General features: G+C 50.7%; 3 protein-coding genes across 3 annotated transcripts; 2 read left to right on the top strand and 1 right to left on the bottom strand.

Annotated features, from left to right (window-relative positions):
• Positions 1-1,015: 1,015 nt before the first annotated feature.
• On the bottom strand, positions 1,016-1,842 carry LOC109745117 (putative gamma-glutamylcyclotransferase At3g02910). Its single transcript, XM_020304253.4, has 2 exons — positions 1,417-1,842; positions 1,016-1,348 (listed from the first exon to the last, which is right to left on the bottom strand). The coding sequence occupies exons 1-2, from the start codon at positions 1,840-1,842 to the stop codon at positions 1,082-1,084; spliced, it is 693 nt and encodes a 230-aa protein (XP_020159842.3). The 3' UTR covers positions 1,016-1,081.
• Positions 1,831-6,223, top strand: LOC109745118 (uncharacterized). Its single transcript, XM_020304254.4, has 8 exons — positions 1,831-2,035; positions 2,114-2,237; positions 4,023-4,117; positions 4,199-4,277; positions 4,357-4,466; positions 4,886-4,950; positions 5,481-5,570; positions 5,669-6,223. Exons 1-8 carry the CDS (start codon positions 1,931-1,933, stop codon positions 5,670-5,672), a joined length of 672 nt encoding a protein of 223 aa, XP_020159843.1. The 5' UTR covers positions 1,831-1,930; the 3' UTR covers positions 5,673-6,223.
• A 3,898-nt stretch (positions 6,224-10,121) lies between these two features.
• LOC109745116 (subtilisin-like protease SBT1.8) lies at positions 10,122-13,068 on the top strand. The gene is made up of 2 exons (XM_020304252.4): positions 10,122-11,863; positions 12,182-13,068. Exons 1-2 carry the CDS (start codon positions 10,225-10,227, stop codon positions 12,859-12,861), a joined length of 2,319 nt encoding a protein of 772 aa, XP_020159841.3. The 5' UTR covers positions 10,122-10,224; the 3' UTR covers positions 12,862-13,068.
• Positions 13,069-26,096: the final 13,028 nt, after the last annotated feature.

The following is a 26,096-nucleotide window of genomic DNA, read 5'->3' as shown; positions in this document are numbered from 1 at the left end:
TTTCTGCCAACTTAGGAACCTGGTGCTGCCGAAGATTCGATAAAAGATCTTCCACCTTCAGCAATTGGCGAACTAAGTGGTTTTGATGCAAAGGGTTTTGCAGTTGCAAATAAAGGCAAGAGTCTGGAAGCCACTCGTGTTTACTTGCTTCCAAGTTTCCATGGCCCTTTATTCTGTTAGAAAGTAAATATTTATTCTGTTAGAAAGTAAATATTGAGAATGATGAAATGCAGGCTCCGTCCATGGGGAGACGTCCTGTGATGCCTGTGATGCCTGTAATGTATGTGATGGTTGTACATTATTATACGTGGTGCCTGTGATGGATGTAGATTTCATGGGGTGGGTGTATGAAATGCGATGGATGTAAATTTCAGATTCGACCTAAATCTCTATTCATATGATGGCTGGCGGCGGATCTGTGATACCTGGAGTGAGTGTATCTGGCGGCGGATCCTGGACGACTTCGGCGGTGGCTCGTCACGTCCTGGACGTCTCCGGTGACGGGTCCTGAAAGGGATCGGTGCCGGATCCTGGAAGCGATCAGCGGAGGGTCCTGCACGGGACCAGCGCCGGATCTAATGGATGTGCGAGTTACGCGCCGGCGGTTTTGATGTGCCAGGGCGGCAGTGCATGGATGGATGGGTGGCGGTGAAGGACCGAAGGGCGGCGGCGGGCGAAGGAGGGCAGTGTCGGGGCGACTGTTCCTCGCAAGAGGGACACGAGACCTCGCTCGAGGACGCACCGTCGGGCGTTTTTTTTCGCTGGTTAATTTTCGCCGGTTTGTGCTCGGTGGTTTATTTTCGATTGTCTCAGTTAATTACGACGGGAGGTTGGGCGTCTGCGGGACTCGATCGCGGGGGTTTTATTGGTTTTTTGCGGCTGAGCGGGAGGTGAGAGCAAGTACCAAAGAAGTACCAAAAAAAACCGTATTAGGTGGGACGAAAATAAAACCCGGAACGCGGACTAACAACTGAGACATTAGGAGTAGAGATATAGGTGTGCACTGGATGCTGTAGGTACCACGCCACATTTTATTCTTCAATTCATTCAGAGAACAATCGGAAGGAAAGACGACAACAGTTCAATTTTCTGGCGGAGCAGTGGCGAGGAAGGCACGGACGGCATCCATGAGCCCGGAGACGCCGGGAGAGCGGCCACTGGGCGGGACGTACCTGCCCGCGTGCTCCATGGTGTACTCCGCGATCTCGGCCGCCTCGCCGCCGCAGCGCAGCCACAGGAACTCCGCGTAGCTCGCGTTCGCAAAGTAAGCCTGTGCCTCCACCTCTTTGCTCGCCCCGTCAACCACGACGGTGATCCGCCGGCGCTCGTAGACGCCGAGGTGAGTGCCCTGCCGTCGGGTCGAGATTACTGAAACCGGAAAGGAGCCGTGTCTTGAGACCGGGGGAGATAGGGTACCTCTAGCAAGTCGAGGTCGGCGAGGGCGCTGGGCGACGCGGAGTAGAGCTCGCCGGAGACCAGACGCCCGGAGGACGGAGTCGGGGTGGGGAGGAGGAAGGGGACGGAGTAGGGCCCGATGACGAGGGAGGCTGGGGCGGCGGTGGTGGCCGCGCCGGCGAAGGGGCAGTCGAAGGCGGCGAGGCGGGGGTAGTTGGGAAACCCGCGCTTCAGGGTGCCGTACACGAACACCATCGTCGCCGTCGCCGTCGCCGCCGACGCCGCCGACGCCGCCTCCATTATTGCCTCGGAGCCCCTCTGTCCGTCGGCCAATCGGCTCTCGCGCAGCACTTCCGTAACAACACGGAAAACCAGAAGGGGCTCGAAAAATAACGTGGCCCAACTGTAAGTGTAGATAGCCTGTTTGGGCCTCTGCCGTTGGGTCATCCAAGACGGGCAAGAGACAGAGAGAGAGAGAGAGAGAGAGAGAGAGGAAAAAACCGCAAAGAGGAACCGAATAGAGCACGAGAAGACCATGGCCGCTGCGGCGGGCGACGAGCCGGAGACGACGGTAGAGGTGAAGCTGCGCGCCGTCGGTCCGTCCAGGCCCACCAACATCCGCCTCCCCCCGCTTATCTCGGTCGGTAACGCCCCCGGAGCACCCTCCTCCTTCTTGCCTTGCTCCGCCCTAATTAATTGGGGATCGGTCTCGTTGTAGGTTGCCGATCTGCGCCGCAGCGTCGCTCTCGACCGGCGTCTCCCAGAAGACCGCCTCCGCCTGGTCCTCCGGGGGACGACTCTCCCGTGGGGAGACGACACCCATGTCAAACTCCGCGACGGGGGTAAACTAACCAGCCACACATACCCTCCTCTGTCCCGTCCTGATTGTCATGCTAGATGCAAAGCTCGCATCGTTCTCCATAGCTTGTGTTGTTGTCCCTAGGACTATTTCATACTTTCCACGATTGTTGGTGATGTTCATCCGCTTTTGGAATCACATACATACATCTTATGTGCATGAAATTTCCCATTAGGACAGTTAGAGCATCTCCAATAGATGGTCCAAAATTTGGCGGTCCAAAACTGGAGATGTAAAATTTGGACCGCCAAAAAGTGTGTTTTGGAGCTCCGAAAAAAGCTCAACTCCAACAGATGGTCCAAATTGATGGTCCAAAAGAGCAACTCCAATAGATGGTCCAAAATGAAGATGTAAATTTCTTAAAACGACAAACTACTAGTCCATTCAACATAGTTCAAACATCAAATTCAACATAGTTTCATACATGAACTTCAACTACTACTTATTCAAACTACTAGATAAACTACTCCTCATCGTCGGAGCTGCGGAACTGCGCCCAGAACTCCTCCTTCTCCGGGTCGTCGCACCCCTCCTCCTCCTCCTCCGAGAAGTCTGCCCGGTCCTCCTCGGAAGAGGACTCGATGGGGATCACCGTCGAGGGACCGGCCTCGTCCTCCTTCTTCGCCCCCTTCTTCTTCTGCTCCGCCTCACGCTTCCAGTAGTACTCCAGCTCGGCCTGGACGTACTCCGGATGCTCCCGAGCAAACCTCGCCATCGCCTCCTCGTCGGTCTCGTCGGCACTGACGACAACCGACGGCTTCTTCGTCGTCTTCTTCTTCGTCGGGATCTCCTTCATCTTGATGCCCTACGGCACAAGCATCTCCGCTTCTGCCCGACTCTCGATCTCTGGGAAGTTGAGGTGCTCCCGAGGCCTCTCGGCACGCCACGCCGCCACATCGTAGGCACGCGCGGCCTCGTGGGCGGAGGGGTACGTGCCGATCCACCAACGCCTCCCGGCGTCGGAGAACTCCACTCCGAAATTACCGGAGGGCTTCTGCCTCACGCCGAAGAAGCCCGACTTGCCCTTCGGCGTCTTCTTCGGCGCCATCGGAGAGCGGTGGAGCGGCGGTGGCGTGCGGCCGGGGCGGTGGCGGATGGAGCCGGGCGGGGCGGAGCTGAGGGGCGGTGGCGGACGGAGCCAGGCGGGGCGGTGGCGGATGGAGCCGGGCGGGGCGGAGCTGCGGGGCGGCGGCGGACGGAGCCAGGCGGGGCGGGTCGGAGCTACGGCGGGCGGGCCGGGGCCGGGCGGAGCTGCGGTGGGTCGGAGGTGCGGCGGACGGGGCGGCGGCGTGAGCTGCGGCCGCGGCCGGATCCGCGGCGTGGCGGCGTGGAAACAGCAGCGGGGGGCGGGGCGGGGCAGGATCTGATGCGGGCGGCGGGCGGCGGGGTGCTAATCTTAGGCGGGGTGTGGAGGCGGCGGGGCGACGGCGGACGGGTGGGAGGTCGCGGGCGGGCGGGCGGGAAAGGAAAGGAACTGGCGGTTGGGCGTTCGCGGGCGGCAGCTGGTTTTGGACCAGATGCACCTCGTGATGTAAATTTGCACCGTGAGGTGTTGTATTTTACATCACGAGGAGGCCGCGGTCCAATTTTTTTTACATATGGACCGTCTGTTGGAGCTGCGTTTTTTACCTCAGATGGTCCAAAAGTTACTTTTACATTTGGACCATCTATTAAGTGGGCAAATGGCTGTTTCACCAAGTTCTTACTTGGTGCACTTAATATCTCTTGTGGACGTTTATTTATGTTTATTACATTGTGATTTCTGTAGATAGCCTTATGGTGGCCGTGGCACCTAAACCACCTGCTAAGCATCTCCGAGATGATGATGATGATGATGACGACGACGAGGATGAAGAGGAACTGGTAAGGTCTTCTCAAAATATTTAGATGAATATTGTATTTTCAATCCATGCTCCATATGACAGTTAATGGTCCATCCTGTAGAAATTCAAAATACCTCAAACAACAACTTGGTGGAAGAGAAGAATTTTCATATTTCTTCGAGAAAAGCTGAGATTACCTGGTAATGTATATGACACACCCTTATTTTCTGTAAACTGGTGGTGCAAATGACCAATGTGATCTGGATCCCACGTCTGCAGATATCTTGTTGATGGCACTATTCTCTGTCACTATGAAAGCATGGATTATTATCACACTATGGTTCCTATTGGCGCCTATTGCTCGAAAGTATGAGGTCGGACCTTTATATGTAAGTAGCTCCTTGATTTGCTTCTCCAATAAAATAATAATTATTAGCAGTTTCCGTGCTCTTCATGGTGTTGAGGTACATGTAGCATTGTCAAAACATATCTGGAGCTAGTTTGAACATACATATCAATTTCTGTTTAGTTCAAGACACGGGAATAATACCTGTACATTGCTTGGAAAACCAGAACCTGGGAGTTACTATCTTACTTCAAGTGGTTTTCAATTCTATGTATGGTCCCTTAATTCATGACTCAGCCGTAGAAGTCGAGTACATGTAATCCTTCGTCAATTTCTTATGTCCAATGTATAGACTCTGTGTGTAGCAATGGTGTTACAGTTTCCACAGTAATTAGCAATGTTTGATTTGGTGCTAGATTTCAGTTTATTTACAGATATTATTACTGTTTGGTGTCTGCCCAGATACTTGCGACAGGTTTCTTGATCATACTTCTTAATCTTGGAAGACGACAACAAGGTGATGTTAGGTATGTTATCTATGCCCTTCAGTCTGATGTTGCTGTGTAGTTTAGAGTGAAAAGTTGGATTTTAAATACAAATAAACATTAGCGACATAATGGTGGTCTGTGCCAATGGAATAGTTTTATTCTTGCAATATTGCATAATTGTTGGTATTCTGTGGTTTCACTTGTTGGATAAAAGTTCTGCTAGAGTTCCATTACATAGGCTGTGAAGAATAAATAAATGCTTCGTCAACATTAGTAGTGGTTTAAAAGCTGCCTGGACTATTAAAATCTGTTCCTTCTCTTTTTGGCAGAAGCTGCAGATAAAGCAGTCATACTATTATTTCTCAAACTACAGTCGTGTTTTGGGTAGGAATAGAATAACTGAATTTCGCAAGTGCTGCTATTTACATTTTAAACTCAAAATAGAAATGACCATCTAAATCTTGCGGAGCTCATGCTGATAAACAGAACTGTGGATTGGAGAGGTTGGGAAGTTACAGTTCATTCTCTTGCCCTTTCCACTTTCTGAAATTATTCTATCTTCCATGCAGTGCATACTCCATATTTAATGAAGATTTCAGGGAGATTCCAGGAACATTTAACGCGGAGCGCATAGATAGAGACCTCCGGGCAGGTCAATTGTAAGTTCTTATCTGTGTTACCAGGACTGCATTTTCCAGATATTTGAGTGTGCAAATCCAGAAAAGCAGAGTTACGCACAGATATGCTGGTTTTGTAGCTGACGAGACCTCAACAGTAAAGTTGCCTGGAAAGTGGCAAGTGCAACTGCTTTAGCCGTTTTCGCAAGCATTGTAGCGCAGCTACCCCTGATTGTCATCTCCTGTGCGATGAGCAACATCACAACATAAACAGAAATTACATACATGTGCTGATGTGCGTCAGATCTACCAAGGAAGAGTTATCTCATGTATATCTGAAGTTAAAGTCTTTCGCCGATTTGACGATGTACAAGAACGCACATCCACATCAGAAACATGCGCAGGTACATTTGTAGGAGTAATGAGAGCTACATTCGTACTACTAAGACCATGTAGTACAATGTGGAAGATGCTTAGACAGGTGCTTGTAAAAATAAATTTGTTTTTTCTGGGCTAGCACACAGAAAAAAAAAAACATCCAACCGAACATTCCATTCCTTCCTGAGTTAACACTTACTCCAAGATGGATTAGCAGTTAGCAGCTGGTTAAAAACTTCTTAATGATGGATACGAATTTAGCATGTAACTATTGCATATATCTATGAAAGGATGCCAAAGTGTCAACCGTCCTCTAATACAGTCCCCAGTTCTCACTTGTAATCAAGCAGTAGTAGCAATTAGTGCTTCAGCCATCAGGTCGGCAATTATCACAGGCACTTAACATTAAGTATGAAACTATGGACGGATACCATATCCGGCTGGGTGAGGCTAACACTGTCTGATATCATGATCATGTCTGGCGTGGCATGTTATTTTCTTCTTTGCTATGAGGTGTGGCATCTGAAAGAAGCTAGTATCTCTTGCATCTTGATAAGCAATAATGCAACTGAATCATTCGATGGGGTGACCAGCTCACAGCTCCACCCATGGCAACGCGCAGCTGAGGTGTGACTACCGTAATGGTGTTCAATCACTACAGAGTGTCTGTCTCCGAACTGCATTGGTGTTTTGGTATCTCGAGCGAGTTCATGGCCAACACTGGCAGCATGTATACATTTTTACTTTTCTTTTCGAAGCGGTGATAACTTTTTTGCCTCATTGATTAATTAAGTATGAGCTTAGAGAGATTTTTTACACACATAGACTAAAGATTACAAAGGCCATTACTCTCCCGATAAAAGAGATGAGACACATACTCATATAGACCTTGTTGTAGACCGGGTATAGTAGATGCATTCGTGCTAAGGAAAGTGCGGTCCTATTTTGTGAACGATTTACCTTTGCTGTATGTGTTAAATAGTTAACTTCAGGCTCGTTCAATTGACTTTCGTCTTTCTTCCCCTTCACCTTCTTATTACCATTATAAATACATGAATTTTTCTTCTTCTTCCGAAATCATACATGGAAGTGTTCTAGGAAACATTCCTTGTCTTGTCTATATCACATGGTGTCGGCTAAATTATTGTTATGTGACCTCCAAGCATAGTCAGGGAGCTGCACGCGCATTTGGATTATCATGTGGTTATTGTCATGGGCCATGACTGGAATCAACAAAGGTCAAAACACTTGTATTTGCCTGAGTGTTATACTGGTACGAAAGGCTACAGAGGTCAAATCATTTGTACGTGCAAACAAGCATTTTCCAACTAGAGAGTGCGCATCCTGCCAGTTATCTCATCTCTTGTGGTCAGCATGGTGCGAATCTAAGGTAGTGCTGTGACAGATCTGGTGCCCCCTCTTACAGTAAATCAGATCCGCAGAAGCTGCGTTTAAAGCGCAAGCTTCGTATTTTTCGTCCACCACTCCAAACTGGAAAGACCACTGCGCCAGCTTCACATTATAGTGCTACGCATTGTGGGGTTTCATACCAATAGGGCTGGAAGCCTGGAACAATGCTATAATGACCACAATCCCCCCGACCCGCTCCCGTCCCCGCCCTAGCGCCGTCTCCCTGGGAGGCGGCCGGGGCGGCGCGAGCCTCCTCTCTCCTCGTCCTCCCTTCCTCCCCGCCGCCTCCGGTGCCCCCCCCCCCCCCCCCCGAATCTGGCTCAGGTGGTGTCGGTGGTGGCGGGTCCTCCGATACCCGCGCGTGGTTCCCCTTCCCGGGGCAGGGGGCGGCGACGGTGAAACTAGGCCAGTGGCGGTCCGAGGACTTGGTGGCGGTGCTGCCCCTTGGCGGCGGGGCGGGGCGGGCTGGTGGTGCTGGGTGGCCGGTGGCGCGCCCCCGCCCCCCAGATCTGGACCCTTAGGGCCCCATCTGGGTCCTAGAGGGCCGGCTTCGGCGCGACCATGATGCCTACTGTGCGGTGATGCGGAGGAGCGGCTTGGACAGGGGGCGGCGACGCCGACGGCGTGCCTTCTGCAGCGCAACGGCGGGAGCTTTACGGGCATTTGTGGGCCCGCCCGGGCTTGTGGGCCCACGGGCCTGGTATGCTCCTGCTATTGCTTCCGGTTGGTTACCGTCGTTGACGGTGAAGGTTGGGCCCTCCAGCGTGTTGACGGTGTTGCTGCTCCTAGTCCCGGCTCCTATTCTTCGTTGTGAAGGGCCCACTTTGCGGTGTCGTGGTGAGACGGCCTGGGAACTTTCAAGACCGTGTTGGCGCAGGGTGGTGGATGGTTTGGTGGCGAGCTCCGGAGCGCCCGAGGTGAAGGTTGGGGTCGGGAGAAATCCCTGTCGGCCTGGCCGATACCGACGCGGTGGCGCCTGAGGGTGCCGTCGGACCTTCTTGGAGGGCATTGGGGGCTACCCTTCCTTTCTCCTCGCCGCGTACCGGGAGAAACCCTTAGAAGCAGCGTCGTCATCGTCACGTCCCTTCTTGAAGGTGTTGATTGGTATCGCTACTTCGGAGTCTATGAGGTTGGTGGGAGATCTTCGGTGGACGCAGCGGTCGCGAGACTTCTTCGTTTTTGCTGATCAACCGTTGTCGGCATTTGTTCCTTTTGTATTTTCTCTTTCGTTTCTTGTGACTGTGCTGCTTCCGCCCTAGTACCTATCGTTGGTTGTATTGGTGATGGTTGCTTTGTAATACAAAGCGAAGGGAAACCCTTTTTCGTCGGGTTTCATACCTATGAGAGTTGTTCATCTGTGTCTTGTCTGAGTTGGTTTTCGGCCGGTTTTAGTAATTAACTGGGCAATTCTCTTCTCTTAATTAATTATCAGTTTTGCTACGTCTCAGTCGACTTAGACTTCGTTATGTCTCAGTCGATGTTATATTCCATTGATCTTGCATTAAGATTCGTACAAATTTTTTTTTTCAGTTTTTTCTTTTTCTTCTCATATACTATATCACTTGAGTGAGACTTGGTTAAGTCTCAGTCGACTGAGACCTAGACAAACCCATTAATCAATGAGGCAAAAACTTTTGCTTTGTTTCGAAAAAAAGTTAGTGCTAGGCCTTCCTCTGGACTGTGGAGTCCTGTTACTCTGCAAAGTTAAGTGGCATGGCACGTACAAAGTGACAACAAAGTTACTAAGCCGCGATCTCTCTTTTTTTTTTTTTGCGAATACTAAAGCCATGATCTCGATAGGACCCCTTTGGTAGTTCAGATCAAGAGGGAACACTGACAAGTGATTTCGCTTCCATAAGCTGTCGACTATCGATTCAGAGGACCAGAAGGCCGACTGGCCGAGGAAGTGCGTCGACGACTTTCACCGGCTTTCTCGACGGAATCCAGCTAGCCGCCACGGCGAAGTCGTGAAAGCGTGGAGCCACACGGCGCACGGTGTTGCTCCGCCCGAGAAAGTGGAGGCATGGGCGACGCAGTATTAGAAAGGGGCACGGTGGAAAGCCACGCGATCGCCGGATCGGATCACAGTGGCACGCACCGGCCACGCGCGATCATCGAGCTCGCTCTCGCCCACCGCGCGTGCTCGCTCGCGCGGCCGGTGCGCCCCATGAACGCACACAGCCTCCGCCCCACCACCGGCACGCACCACGTATGGGCGACCGGTTGCCTCCCCGGCGTTACAGCGACGCAGACATGAACAGCGGGCCGCGCGCGTACGTGCACGGCCATGGAGTACGCCGCTTGGAAAGACGGGGCCGGTCGACCGGCGGAATAATGGGCGCGGAGGCCGGACGCAGACACGCATCATGCACTGCCGGGCTATGCTTGATGCCTGATCGTCAATCGGTGCGCTTTCGTGCCCCCACCACAGTACTGCCACACTATTTCGTCGTGCAATTCTCGCGACGTGCAGTCGGCGCGCACTGCGGGAAAGTTTGACGCTGACACCAACGGAATTCCATCTTCCTTTTTCTTTTTTTGCGAATAAACGGAGTTCCATCTGTGCAGGCCAGGAACGTTACACGTACTGCAGTCATCTTCGGTGGTGACACTGATTGCTGATTCCGCCGTGACATGTGGACGCAAAGAATCGGATTTTTCTTTGCTTTCACTAATGGCGTACTGCAGAATTAGGTTTACGACAAATTTTTTTAGGGTCGTTTACGACTATTGTTGTTGATGTGTGCTGCACAGGGAAATCAAGATCTTTCATTAGCGGGAAGTTCGTACGCGGCCTGCTGGCTCTATATTTGAATCGAACGCCTCGACGGATTGTTGTCACCCGCCCACTCCCTCTACTCCCACTCCCACTCCCCCACGTACGCTGCAAGGGAGGTACGAACGCGCCATGCAGCAACCACCCCGTCTCCTCGTCCTCCTCCTCTTCTGCGTAGGCTCCTCGTCCGCGCTCGCCTCCGGCGGGGATGAAGGCGCGGCGACCTACATTGTGTACCTGAACCCCGCGCTCAAGCCGTCGCCGTACGCCACGCACCTGCACTGGCACCATGCGCACCTCGACGCGCTCTCCGTGGACCCCGAGCGCCACCTCCTCTACTCCTACACCACGGCCGCGCCGTCTGCCTTCGCCGCGCGCCTCCTCCCGTCACATGTGACCGAGCTCCGCGGCCATCCCGCCGTCGCGTCGGTCCACGAGGACGTCCTGCACCCGCTCCACACCACGCGCTCACCTTCGTTCCTCCACCTCCCGCCGTACAGCGCTCCGGCCCCTAACGCGGACGGCGGGAGCTCCGACGTCATCGTCGGGGTGCTCGACACCGGCGTCTGGCCCGAGAGCCCCAGCTTCGCCGATGCCGGCCTCGGCCCCGTGCCGTCGCGGTGGCGCGGGAGCTGCGAGACCAATGCCACCGACTTCCCCTCCTCGATGTGCAACCGCAAGCTCATCGGCGCGCGCGGCTTCTTCCGGGGCTTCGGTGCGGGCGGCAGGAACGGCTCCTCCCACGGAACCACTGAGCTCTCGTCGCCGAGGGACCACGACGGGCACGGCACCCACACGGCGTCCACGGCGGCGGGGGCCGTGGTGGCCGACGCGAGCCTCCTCGGGTACGCCCACGGCACGGCGCGGGGCATGGCGCCCGGGGCGCGCGTCGCGGCGTACAAGGTGTGCTGGAGGCAGGGATGCTTCAGCTCGGACATACTCGCTGGCATGGAGCAGGCCATCGAGGACGGGGTCGACGTGCTCTCGCTGTCGCTGGGAGGCGGCTCGTACCCGCTCTCGCGCGACCCCATCGCCGTCGGCGCGCTGGCGGCCACCCGCCGCGGCATCGTCGTCGCGTGCTCCGCGGGGAACAGCGGCCCGGCGCCGTCGTCGCTGGTGAACACTGCCCCGTGGATCATCACCGTCGGAGCCGGCACGCTCGACCGGAACTTCCCGGCGTACGCGAAGCTCGGCAACGGCGAGACCCATGCCGGCATGTCGCTCTACTCGGGCGATGGGCTGGGTGACGACAAGTTCCCTCTGGTGTACAACAAAGGCATCCGCCCGGGCAGCAACGCGAGCAAGCTCTGCATGTCGGGCACGCTGGACGCGGCGGCGGTGAAGGGCAAGGTGGTCCTGTGCGACCGGGGCGGGAACTCGCGGGTGGAGAAGGGGCAGGTGGTGAAGCTGGCGGGCGGCGTCGGGATGGTGCTCGCGAACACCGGGCAGAGCGGCGAGGAGGTCGTGGCGGACAGCCACCTGCTCCCCGCCGTGGCCGTGGGCGCCAAGAGCGGCGATGCCATAAGGACGTACGTGGAGTCGGACGCCGGCGCGGAGGTGGCGTTGAGCTTTGCCGGCACCGCCGTCGACGTGCACCCGGCGCCGGTGGTGGCCGCGTTTAGCTCCCGTGGGCCGAACAGGCAGGTGGCGCAGCTGCTGAAGCCGGACGTGATCGGACCGGGGGTGAACATCCTGGCCGGGTGGACGGGGTCCGTCGGGCCGACTGGGTTGACCATCGACGAGCGGCGGCCGGCGTTCAACATCTTGTCAGGTGAGCGCACGCTTTGCTTCTTCTTCTGTAGAAAAACTCTTGAGGATTGTACTGACCGACACGTCTTTCTTGAAAATATGGACCTAAAACCCTAGACTTTACGGGTAGCCGTAGCAGCCATGCGAGCGTGCTATCGCTATGGTCGTCTTTAGGTGCTAGCCATCATGTTATTAGCTTTAGGTGCAGTTCGCACGCATCGAAATGCCATGATAGTAATGACAGGCTTTAGGCACGCGTTTGGTGATTTCTCTTTCTCTCCAGTAGTATGACTGAGCTTACAAACTCGAGCTGCAAATAATTCAGTTTACGATGATGCAGGAACATCCATGTCGTGCCCTCACATCAGCGGGCTCGCGGCGTTCGTGAAGGCGGCGCACCCGGACTGGAGCCCTAGCGCCATCAAGTCGGCGCTCATGACCACCGCCTACACCGTCGACAACACCGGATCGCCCCTCCTCGACGCGGCCGGCGCCAACGCCACGGCCACGGCCACGCCATGGTCCTTCGGCTCCGGCCACGTCGACCCCGTCAAGGCCCTCTCCCCGGGCCTCGTCTACGACACGTCCGTCGACGACTACGTCGCCTTCCTGTGCACCGTCGGCGGCGCCTCGCCCCGGCAGGTCCAGGCCATCACGGGGGCGCCGAACGCGACGTGCCAGCGGAAGCTGTCCAGCCCCGGCGACCTCAACTACCCGTCCTTCTCCGTCGTGTTCGGCCTCCGCAAGTCGCGCTCCACCGTCAGGTACCACCGCGAGCTGACCAACGTCGGCGCCGCCGGGGCGGTGTACGCGGCCAAGGTTACCGGCCCGCCCAGCATCGCCGTGTCCGTGAAGCCGGCCAGGCTCGTGTTCAAGAAGGCCGGGGACAAGCTCAGGTACACCGTCGCGTTCAAGTCGACGGCGGAGGGCGGCCCGATGGACGCCGCGTTCGGGTGGCTGACGTGGAGCAGCGGGGAGCAGGACGTGCGGAGCCCGATATCGTATACGTGGGGGATGTAACACCGATCCATGGGCGAGTAAAATTCGTACGTGGCCGTGCCGGCGGCGTGATCGGCGTTGGCGGGGCAGATCGATGGAAGTGTTGCATAGGCTGGAAGAATTCTGGCTCCTGGTTTCTGTGCTGTCAAAAAATGGATCAGGCGATTGTTGGAGTACATTTCATAGGACGGGAACAGCACATTAATAAAAGGGATTGATTTGCTACTAGTAATTTCCTCACTGCCTATAGAGCAGTTGTCACAAAACAGTTTTAGTTCATCTTCCATAAATATATCAAGAAGCAGACACTTCAAATAAACACAAAACTAACCACTGGTTTTATACAAAGTACTAGACCATAATGGCACGCGTTGCCGTGCCCGTTCATTTGTGTGCTAGAATGATAGGAATTTATGCCAATATATGGTAGTAAAGCATGACTTACCATTTTCATTTTGAAATAATAATATAGATAATTCCAAAAGGTGCATGGTGACACTTGTAGTATAATATGAACAATTGTTTATATAGTGAAGACGTATGCATTCAATGGTGTGTGTGATAGCTGGTTGTACCAGGTGATCCGCAGAGCATGCTCATCATTGTTTAGTACAGGCTTAGTGAAACTAAAGCATAAAAATAAATAAAATTGACAACAAAATTAGTATAGGTCCAAATTAATAAAGGTCATCTATACCAGAAGATGTGGGCATCATATAAGAGAGATAGAGAAAGAGTGGTTAAGCCCCATACTCTGATTGAAAAACCAGCGTGCATTGAAGCCCGTGTTCTTCATGATGTCCAGAACTCCAGATCTCCTATACCTCAAAAGACCTCTATCAAGCATAAGGGCACACCAAGAAACACTGTAAAACACAACAATCAAATTTCTTATTAGTATACACATAAGGTGTCCCAACATATATTTTTCATCTCTTTTCAAGGATCAAAGATAGTAGATATGCAAAAGTTGATAGCAATTAGCAGACCAATCAATGGTAAGTATTATTGTTATGTTTTCATATATGTGGGGTGAACCTTTACATCATAAACTAAAAAATCTAACTATTGAGAAAATGCAGTAATAATCAAAGAAGAGATGTCAATACAGAAATCAACCTTAGTTCCTTTGGATGGATTCTCTTGTAGTCTCTTCTGATCTTTTCGGGAATGGAAACCTAGAAGAAATTAGTACATGATCATGCCAAAAACAAGTGATGGGAAGGAGGTGGGAGGGGCAGCTGAAAAGGGACTCACCAACATCAACCAAAGGCACGTATGGGTTTGGAAAAGCAAAGAAGATAGGAGATCCATGAGAAGGAGGTGGAACGGTGGAAGTCGAGCGGAAGGTGTCGGTATCTGCCTCCTCCAATCCATGCCCCGCCGCCGCTAGCTGAAAGGACCTTCTCGAGGTCCAATCTTGCACGACATCTCATCCATGAGCCGCCGCCGTTGAAAGGAGCTTTTCGAGATCCTTCTTACACGACAGTTTTTGCTTCAGTTTCAAATTGGAAGTGACGCGCGGTACAACTGTGAGAGTATGGAGAAGGATGTAGGAGGAGTACAGCAGGCCATGGACGTCGCCGGCGCAGCTGTCCGCCGCAGCTGCCATGGAGGAACGCTGCAATATGGGAAATTAAAAACAGTAAAAAGGGGCCTACAGAGGAAGAATACATAGAGAGTAGAGGGTACCGACGCGGAGATAGACCTGTAGTAGTAGAGAGTCGCTGATGGGACGGATGACCACGGCGGCGCATCACGGATGAATGAACGGTGGCGCATCGTGGACCGAGGAACACTAAACGAAGAGGTCGAGGGAACGGGATAACGCTGTGAATGCACTGGACCACCTGCCCGTGCGAATGGGAAGTTGGACCTGGGCCTTTGATGGCCCGAATACGGAGAGGGACGGGAGCTCGCTCCGCAGAGCAGCGGCCCGCGAGATGGTGCGTGGAGCGCCAGGACGACCTGGGGACGACTGAGGTGATCTACATCGTACGTTCAAGTGATCAGACGGCTGACAGGCTGAAAACACTGTGGAGCCTGGGTGTTACCTGCGTTATACTGTTTCTCAATACCATTTCCTCTCAGAGATGGCCTGCCGGCAGACGAGACGAGGGATTGAACTATGGTTATGTTGAGAAGTACCCTAGCTATATAGTGTCTTAATTATAACCATGCTTGACTATGCTTAATATAGGTTGAACTATGGTTGAATTATGCTTGAGTACGTTTATTATCTATGTATGAGTATGCTTATATCTAGATGTGGGATGAGTATGTGATCAGTTTGGTTGATGAAATTTTATGCTTCTCTTAGACCAACATATGATTGCCCACATCACACACAACTTATTAGCGCGAATCGTATATATTATTTTCGGTCTTCCCACACAATTTTATACCAGCAACCGTTTGCCCACAACACGCACAACTACATGTGGAGGGTTGGCAAAAAAAATTGAACACGTATGGTGCATATTAGGGTGGATGTTTAGCGTGGGTAAAAATTTCAGGGTCAACCGACAAACAATATGTGGACCCACTCTGAAACTTGGTGATTTTCCCATATTGGAACCATGTGTGATGACTTCCATTGTGTCACGCCACGTGTGTTCTGATTGGCCAGAACGCATCCCCACGGATTGCACGTATGCATCATAGGATGTACACAGATCGAACGCTAGTCCGTATCACCCTTGCACCGAAGTGATGTTAATCACACATGGTTGGGTCTACCAAACTGTTGCCTCTGAAACGCATTCTGGGACAGAAAACCCTCACCACTCAATTCAAAACAAAAAAAAGAAAACCCTCAACCACCCCCACTCCCACGCGCGCCACCCCCTCCCCCGTCCCCAGTAGCACCTGCTGTCGGTGTCAAAACCGGACGATCTCGGGTAGGGGGTCCCGAACTGTGCGTCTGAGGATTGAAGGTAACAGGAGACAAAGGGGACACGATGTTTACCCATGTTCGGGCCCTCTTAATGGAGGTAAAACCCTACTTCCTGCTTGATTGACTTTGATGAGTATAGGGGTTACAAGAGTCGATCTACCTCGAGATCGTAATGGCTAAACCCTAGCTGTCTAGCCTATGTGAACTGATGATCTCTATGGACTAAACCATCCGGTTTATATATACACCGGAGGGGTACAGAGGCGGTTTACAAGGGAAGGAAACAATACATCTGGACTCCAATCTTGCACTCTGCGCACCCAGGAGTCCTATCCGAACACGGGGAATAATTTTTCGCTCTATCTTCACGGCCCATCAACCCGGCCCATGCTTGAATAGGCCGGACATCTGAGGACCCCCGAATCCAGGTCTCCCTCAGTAGCCCCCGAACTTGCCTTCAATGATGATGTAGTATCCGGCTCATGTCTTCGGATTTGCAAGGCAGGTTCTTCATTATACTTCGGACCAACGACAGTCTGGTTCTGACCTCTATGTTTTGTCTTTATGACTCCTTCCTGTTGTCGCTTCTATTTCTGCGCGCCGGGTGAATACGAACGGTCCGTGATTTTTTGCAAATAGGCCCCTCATCACGCTTGGACGGCATCTATATAAGGAGATTTAGATCCCCAAATGCCATCTCACATTGCGCAAAAGAAGAACCGTCAAGATTAGCTACGAAAAAAGCCTTCCAACATGGCCAGTGCCCCAGGCTCCTCTTCACGCCCCCATGGCCCTCAAGAGGGTGATTGGCAGAGTTGCTCAGTGCCTCATCTTCAGCTGAGTCAACTCCAGACGTAGGGCTATCTCCCCCTTGCGGATCTAGTCTCCGTTCGAGCGGGATTGGCCTCAATCGGCAACGATGTGATGGCTGAGAATTTCCCCAACCCCAATAAGGAGGAGAGGGTGTGCTTCGTCCCGTTCCTGCTGTGGGGCCTAGGATTTCCAATCCATCCCTTTCTCAGGGGCCTATTGGAATTTTACGGCATCCAACTGCACAACCTTACCCCAGGTTCGATTATGCACATCTCTGGTTTCGTTGCCCTCTGCGAACTGTTCTTAGGCATCGAGGCCCATTTTGAACTATGGAGGAAGTTCTTTTGCCTCGTTCCCACCATCGAGGAGGCTCCATATTTTAAGTGGGCGGTGCGGAAGTATGGCGCATAGCCGGATCCGGATACCTCATAGGAACTCCCAACGAGATATACCCACAGTGGTCTTCGGAATGGTTCTATATGGATGACGTCCCACTGCCGGATCCAGTGCGGCGCGACCTTCCTGAATTTTCCAGCACTCCTTAAAAGAAGCGCCTCAACTGGCGTCCCCGAAGTCCCAAGGAGGAAGATAGTGCGGAAATAAAAAGGTTGGTTAGCAAGGTCAGATTGCTAGCCCATACCGAACTCTTAATAATCGAGGTTATGGCTATTGCAATAAAGAGGTGCGTCCAACCTCTCCAATCCAGAGTAACTCCCTTATGGTGTTACAACAGAGAAGATGATGCGTCCCGTTACAGACGCAAGGGTCCGGATACCCCTGCTGAACTGGCCACAATCTTGGCCGGTCTGTATAAGGGCGAAACAGAAGATTTCCTCCACTTAAACTGCAGGGAAGGCTATTCCATGGACAACCCCATTGAATGGTAAGATTTCGACTATCTATGTTTGCCTTATTGCCGTCATAGATACTAATCAAATTTGCCCTTTGTTGCCATAAAACAGTCATGGAGGAAGATGACCGAGGACGTTCACTGTCCCGCTCCATAGCCAGAGGATCACAACCGCCATGAGGACCCTGACTTCTGCGAGGATCCAGATATATACATAGAATTCGATGATGGGGTGTTTTATCAAGCGAGCCTTGATGGCTCGGAAGTGGCTATTACCTCCGACTACCCCCGCCCTTATCGTTTCTCCATCGTAAGTATTCGGAGGGCTCTTAAAAGGAAGTCCTTACTTGCACCTTTATCCTTTATAATGATCCGGACTTTAATAGGATCAACGCTTGGTGGACCGTACCTCCTCAAGGGCAGCCCCTACGCAGGGTAATCGTTCAAAACAAAAGGGGATCGGAAGCGCTGCAGAAACCTCACAGTCTTGTTGGGGAACGCAGTATTTCAAAAAAAATTCCTATGATCACGCAAGATCTATCTAGGAGATGCATAGCAACGAGACGGGAGAGTGTGTCCACATACCCTCGTAGACCGAAAGCAGAATCGTTTAGTAACGCGGTTGATGTAGTTGAACGTCTTCACGATCCAACCGATCCAAGTACCAAACGTACAGCACCTCTGTGTTCAGCACACGTTCAGCATGATGACGTCCCTCGAGCTCTTGATCCAGTTGAGGACGAGGGAGAGTTCCGCCAGCACGATGGCGTGGCGACGGTGATGATGAAGTTACCGGTGCAGGGGGTCGCCTAAGCACTACGACGATATGACCGAGGTGTTAAACTGTGGAGGGGGGCACCGCACACGGCTAAGAGATTGTCTGTTGTGCTTTGGGGTGCCCCCTGCCCACGTATATAAAGGAGGGGGGAGGAGGAGGCCAGCCAAGGGGGAGGCGCGCCATGGGGGGAGTTCTACTAGGACTCCAAACCTAGTAGGATTCGGCCCCCCTCCTTCCATCTTACGGAGAGGGGAAATGGGAAAGGTGGGAGAGGGAGAAGGAAAAGGGGGGCCGCGCCCCCACCCCTTGTCCAATTCGGTTTGGGCAGGGGGGAGGTGCGCGCCACCTCGTGGCCCTTCTCCCCTCTCTCCACTAAAGCCCAATAAGGCTCATTAACTTCCCGGTGGGTTCCGATAGCCTCCCGATACTCCGATAAATCCCCGAACCTTATCGGAACCATTCCGATGTCCCTATATAACCTTCCAATATATGAATCTTTACCTCTCGACCATTTCAAGACTCCTCGTCATGTCTGTGATCTCATCCGGGACTCCGAACAAACTTCGGTCATCAAATCACATAACTCATAATACAAATCGTCATTGAACGTTAAGCGCGCGGACCCTATGGGTTCGAGAACCATGTAGACATGACCGAGAAACATCTCCGGATAATAACCAATAGCAGAACTTGGATGCTCAAAATTGGTTCCTACATATTCTACAAGATCTTTATTGGTCAAACCGCATAACAACATACGTCATTCCCTTTGTCATCGGTGTGTTACTTGCCCGAGATTCGATCGTCAGTATCCTCATACCTAGTTCAATCTCGTTACCTGCAAGTCTCTTTACTCGTTCCGTAATGCATCATCCCGTAACTAACTCATTAGTCACATTGCTTGCAAGGCTCATAGTGATGTGCATTACCGAGAGGGCCCAGAGATACCTCTCTGATACATGGAGTGACAAATCCTAATCTCGATCTATGCCAACTCAACAAACACCATCGGAGACACCTGTAGAGCATCTTTATAATCACCCAGTTACGTTGTGACGTTTGATAGCACACAAGGTGTTCCTCCAGTATTCGGGAGTTGCATAATCTCATAGTCAAAGGAACATGTATAAGTCATGATGAAAGCAATAGCAATAAAACTAAACGATCATTATGCTAAGCTAACGGATGGGTCTTGTTCATCACATCATTCCCTAATGATGTGATCCCGTTCATCAAATGACAACACATGTCTATGGTTAGAAACTTAACGATGTTTGGTTAACGAGCTATTCAAGTAGAGGCATACTAGGGACACTCAGTTTTGTCCATGTATTCACACATGTACTAAGTTTCCGGTTAATACAATTCTAGTATGAATAATAAACATTTATCATGATATAAGGAAATATAAATAACAGCTTTATTATTGCCTCTAGGGCATATTTCCTTCAGTCTCCCACTTGCACCAGAGTCAATAATCCAGATTACATAGTAATGATTCTAACACCCATGGAGTCTTGGTGCTGATCATGTTTTGCTCGTGGAAGAGGCTTAGTCAACAGGTCTGCAACATTCAGATCCGTATGTATTTTGCAAATCTCTATGTCTCCCTCCTTGACTTGACCGCGGATGGAATTGAAGCGTCTCTTGTTGTGTTTGGTTCTCCTGTGAAATCTGGATTCCTTCGCCAAGGCTATTGCTCCAGTATTGACACAAAAGATTTTCATTGGACCCGATGCACTAGGTATTACACCTAGATCGGATATGAACTCCTTCATCCAGACTCCTTCATTTGCTGCTTCCAAAGCAGCTATGTACTCCGCTTCACACGTAGATCCCGCCACGACGCTTTGCTTGTAACTGCACCAACTGACAGCTCCACCATTCAATATGAGTACGTATTCGGTTTGCGACTTTGAGTGTAGCGACCAGACCTCAGACGGTCAAGTCTCTGTGCATCAGTGTCATCCCTGGATCATTAATGCTGACACGCACAGTACTCGAAGGATTTATAACAGAGTAGCAATCACACACTTATTACATCGAATGTCTCAAAAGAGAACTTATTACAAAAAATATGGCTTAAGGCCATCTAATAACGATAACAGTGGAAGGCTTGGAAGATAAGTGAGTCCATCAACTCCAACGGCATCACCGAGTATAAGACCACAGCCTAAGGCTTGGAAGACAACTCCAACTCCTTCTTCAACAGCTCCGTCATGGGCTTTGCAATCCTCGAGAAATTCTCAATGAATCTTCGGTAGTATCCTGCAAGTCCAAGAAAACTCCGGATCTCTCCAACTGATGTGGGTGATTTCCAGTTTGTCACAGTGTCGACTTTGGTGGGGTCTACTGCTATTCCTTCTGCGGATATAACATGTCGGAGGAATCCAACTTCCTTCAACCAAAACTCACATTTGCTGAACTTGGCATATAACCGATGTTCTCTGAGCTTCTCAAGTACCAAACGCAAATGTTCCTTATGCTCCTCTTCGTTCTTTGAGTAGACCAAAATGTCATCAATGAACACTACGACGAACTTATCCAAAAACTCCATAAACACTTTGTTCATCAGGTTCATGAAATAGGCAGGTGCGTTAGTCAGACCAAATGACATAACGGTATACTCGTATAGCCCATACCTGGTGTAAAAGCTGTCTTAGGTATATCCTACTCTCGAATCTTCAACTGATGGTATCCTGACCGCAGATCGATCTTGGAAAATACCTTAGCTCCTTGTAAGCGGTCAAACAAATCGTTGATCATCGGCAGTGGGTACTTGTTTTTGATGGTCACTTCATTCAATCCTTGATAATCAACAACCATCCTTAACGATCCATCCTTCTTCTCTACTATAAGTACTGGCGATCCCCAAGGTGAAGAACTTGGGCGAATATAGCCTTTATCCAATAACTCCTTAATCTGCTTCTTAATCTCCTCCAAATCTTTTGCGGGCATCCTGTACGGTCTCTTAGATATTGGCCTGTGCCTGGCAAAAGCTCAATCAAAAACTCAATGTCTCTATCCGGTGGCATGCCTGGCAACTCCTCTAGAAATACGTCAGGGAAATCCTTCACCACTGGTACTTCCTCCTGTACAACTCCTGATAAGGAATTCAGCCGAGTCCTCTTCGGCACATGCCGGGATACATACTTAATCCTTCTTCCTTCTGGGGTGGTAAGTAAAATCGTCTTACTGGCGCAATCGATGTTTCCTCCGTACATCGACAGCCAATCCATACCCGAAATCACATCCAAACCTTGCGACTCCAAGATTATTAAGTCTGAGGGGAAAACATGCCTACCTATGGCCAATGGCATCTGAAAACATCCTTGGCTTGCCATATACTCTGCTCCTGGTGAACTCACTAATATAGGTGTTCTAAGAACTTTGGTGGGCAGTTTATACTTATCCACGAATCCCCTTGATATGTATGAATGCGATGCACCAGTATCAAAAAGAACGAGTGCAGTAAATGACTTAACCAAAAACTTACCTATTACTGCATCTGGCTGGGCTTCAACCTCCTCCACGTTAACGTGGTTCACATGTCCTTTATTGAAAGGGTTCGGCTTCTTCCCAGAGCTTCCATTGCCATTTCCATTCTGGGCTTTAGGACATTCATTGGCATAATGTCCAGTCTTCTGACACTTATAGCAAGTGACTTGGCTCAGGTCTCTCTTGGCTGGGGTTGATGGGTTGGTACGGTTCTGGCCGTTGCTTCCTCCATTCCCGTTACCATTCTTGGGGCCATTATGATTGTGCGAACTACCTCCTCCATGGGTATGCTGAAAATGTCCTCCCGATTTCGGGGTAAAACGTGGCTTCTGCTGAGCTCCAGAATTGTACTTCCCTTCTCCATACTTCCTCTTGCGGTTTTCAATCTGCTGCTGCTTCCCTTCAATCATGAGAGCTCTATCTACCAACTCCTGGTAGTTGTTGAAGGTTGCTACCATCAACTGCATGATCAGCTCATCACTCAGTCCCTCCAAAAACTTCTCCTGCTTGGCTGCATCAGTAGCAACGTCATCTGGGGCATAACGTGCTAGTTTACTAAAATCCTCCACATACTGGCCTACGGTGCGTCCTCCTTGGCGTAGGTTGCGAAACTCACGCTTCTTCATGGCCATAGCTCCTGCTGAAACATGGGCAGTACAAAAAGCTTGCTGGAACTGGTCCCATGTGACAGTGTCTATAGGGTGTGTGGCTGTGTAATTCTCCCACCATGATGCTGCGGGTCCATCAAGCTGATGTGCGGCAAAACGCACTCTTTCCGCATCTGTGCATTCTGCAGTGGTCAACTCCCTTCCAACTTTGCGGAGCCAATCATCTGCAACAATCGGCTCGGTGCTACTGGAATACACCGGCGGATTCAGACTCAAGAAACGGGTTAAGTGATCAATAGGTGGTGGAGGTGGTGGGTTGTTGTTGTTGCCTTGGTTCTGTACTAGTGCTTGCATCAAGACATTCTGCTGCTGAATCAACTGAGTGATCTTCGGTGGGAAAACAAATCCAGTGTCGCGTCTCGGAGGCATCTGATGGGTTTAGAAAAGATGAGAATTTAGAATAGAATGAGGTCTAGAGAGAAAACACTACCCATATGCACATGAGACAAACACAATCAATATCACTCAAATCAATTCAAACAAGGCATACAATCAATCTAACTTTCATCACAAAGTGCTCGAACTATACTATATACATGGGGGAATACTACTACTGATTATGGTGCTCTACTAGAAATTTTTATCGGTCGAAGACTCCATGATATCTGCTCCAGCTTCATCAACAAAGTCATCTTCACTGGGGTCCGAGTCGGTGTCGTCGATGATGATGTAGTTATCCGGGCAAGCGCAATCATCGTCTTCTCCTCCTAGTGCTGGGTCTCCCATGAATACTCCGATCTTCTTTATCATGTCGTCATTCTTCTCCAACAACGTGGCGATCTCCTCCTCATATCCATCACGCGTAGACTTGATTTCTTCCTCCAACTCCGTGATCTTGGTCAATGCCTTCTTCAGATCTATCATGCCTGTGCACATTTGGTTCTCCTGGCGATGAATGTGTTGGTTTTGCTCCTGGATGAAAGCTGCAATTGATCTATCCTTCTTGGTACTGATCATCTCCCATTGCTCATATCGGCGCCCACAAATCTGGTAAATGGAATCCTTAAGCTCCTTGTGGTAAACTTCTCCAATGCGTCCCATGGTGATGTGGGCTGCCATGCTCTTTCCTAGACTCCAGGTTGGTGCATCAAAGGAAAACTCTATGGGCTCGGTGACGGGCATGAACATCCTTCCTGGAACTTGAACTTGAATCATCCAACGCTCCTCTTCTGGTAGTGTGGCGTTGTAGGTTCCGGTGAAGCTTGGTATTCCGATGTTCAGGTATCTAGTGACTTCCTTCAAGTGGCGTCCAAAGGGTGTATCTTCATCTGGTTGCATGAACTTGTTCCTGGCATCCGCCATCCTAAAAGAGTGGAAAATGGAGAGGAGTCAGAAATGAGAAGAGAATAGTGATCTAGGGTTTAAGCTTAGTGGTCGTGTCCTACAGTCAGCGTGTGCTCTGATACCATCTTGTAGGGACCAGACCTCAGACGGTCAAGTCTCCGTGCATCAGTGTCATCCCTGGATCAGTAATGCTGACACACACAGTACTCGAAGGATTTATAACAGAGTAGCAATCACACACTTATTACATCGAATGTCTCAAAAGAGAAGTTATTACAATAAATATGGCTTAAGGCCATCTAATAACGATAACAGCGGAAGGCTTGGAAGATAAGTGAGGCCATCAACTCCAACGACATCACTGAGTATAAGACCACGACCTAAGGCACCTTACTCGTCGTCTGAAAAGTCTGCAACATGAAATGTTGCAGCCCGAAAACGGGTCAGCACATGGAATATGCTGGCAATGTAACACATAGAGAGTAATGAACAGAATAATGCTATACTACATGCATATTTGGCTGGTGGAAAGCTCTATGGTTACAGTTTTGCGAAAAGCCAATTTTTCCCTACTGCAAAGGAATAATTTTATTTAACTATCATGGTGGTTGTTAAACATTGAGAATGGGTGACACCATCTCAATCCCAATTAAGTTTCAACATTAATCCCAACAAAATTAATTAAAGTAACATGATGAGATTCACATGATAATCCAAGTACTAGATACTCAAGTTGTCCATAACCGGGGACACGGCTAACCATGATTAGATTGTACACTCTGCAGAGGTTTGCGCACTTTTCCCCGCAAGACTCGATCTCCTCCGTTGGGATTCTCGCACTACATGGTGTTTGAGAAACGGATGACCGAGACATAGTCTTTCAGAAGCGTTAGCACCTTACGATCGGGTAGACAGTTACACCTACTTCCCCTACATCTGCTAGTCTACCACTGTAAGAGTTCACACAACTTAATCAACTATGCTAGAGCCCATAATAGCTTGCGGCTGCACACGGAAGTTTCTAGCATGAATAATCTTATGATCCCTTTGAGCCTGGGTGGCGGTCCATAAAAAAACAGGCAATCGCTGGAATACCCAGGTGCCTCAATCCACCCAGATGTGTATTTAAGTTGCCACCTTAAGTTGAACCATTAATTCACAAACTCACATCTGTCATGGATACACTCAAACCCAATCCACGTCTACTAGCATAGCATAGCAATATAAGCAAACGTAGAAGTAACTCCCAAGGGTTTGAATACAAAACAGGTAATAGGTACTACCTCATCTACTTCCCAAAACCCACAATTTAATCAGATCCTAATCATGCAGTGTTTGAGGATTGATAATGCAATAAAACTAGGTAATGAAAAGTATGATCAAAGTGTTACTTGCCTTGCTGATGATCCGTGAAACGTAGGGATTCGAAGTTGCAAGCGGCGCACTCCGGGTACTCTATCGCAAACAAACAAGCATACAATAAGTACTCGTCTAATGCACAGGTAAAACTCAAATAAGAGATCTAACCAGAAAGTTCAACTTAAGAACTCCGGTTTGCAAAAAGAATCAAATCAAACGAAGCAACGAAACTCAAACGGCGAAAGAAACAAGCTTCATTTACTAATCTAGACCTAAGTCAAATTTTACAGAAGCAAAAACTTGTTTGAGTTGGTTAAATGGAAAGAGGGCTTCGAGAAGAAACTCTAGGCGCTTGAATCGCCTGATTCCGACAAACGAGCGAAAAGAAAAACGAAAACGGAAAACAGATCGGAAATCGCGATCAGAAATAATCGCGGAAAATCCGAGAAAAAGAAAACGGACGAACAGGCTAACGAACGAACGTTCGTTAACAGCGACTAAACGGCGAACTCGTTCGTTAAAACGAACGTACGGACGAACGTCCGCTAAAAACAAACTAAACCGAAAAAACGGATCTAATCCAAAAAAACGAAAACTATGGTTTTCTAAAAAAAACGGATCTAGGTTTTCTAAAAAACCGAACGGGTTAAAAAAAACGGCGGCGACGGCGGGCGGCTACCTCGTCGGGCTCCGGCGAAGTCCGGCGCCCGACCGGTGGGGCCGCGGGGCTCCGGGCGGCGGCGACGCGAAGGCGGCGGCGGCGGCTGCGGCTGCGGGAGGCGGGGCGGGTCGGGTGGCGGGGTAAGGGGGCGGCGGCGGCTATTTAAAGAGGGGGGTGTGGTGGCTTGGGGGAGGGGGCAAGGCGGCGGCGGAGGCGGAGTCCGGCTCGGACTCTGTCCGGGTCGGCGGCGGCGGCGCGCGCGCGGTCTCCGCGCGGGAGAGGCGGTGGGGAGGCGGGCCGGCTCGGCTGGGCCTCGGCCCAGTCGGGCGCGCGATTTTTTAAAAAAATTCCACCGAAACTAAGACAAATTCTAGGAAATAAAATAAAAATCTAAGAATACCAAAACAAAATTTTCACCGTCTAAATAAAATATTTAGAACGAGATGAAC

The sequence above is a fragment of the Aegilops tauschii genome, chromosome 5 (genome assembly GCF_002575655.3).
Source record: "Aegilops tauschii subsp. strangulata cultivar AL8/78 chromosome 5, Aet v6.0, whole genome shotgun sequence".
Taxonomy (NCBI): Eukaryota; Viridiplantae; Streptophyta; class Magnoliopsida; order Poales; family Poaceae; genus Aegilops; species Aegilops tauschii.
Note: the sequence above shows the minus strand (reverse complement) of the source record. Positions and strands in the feature narration are given on the sequence as shown.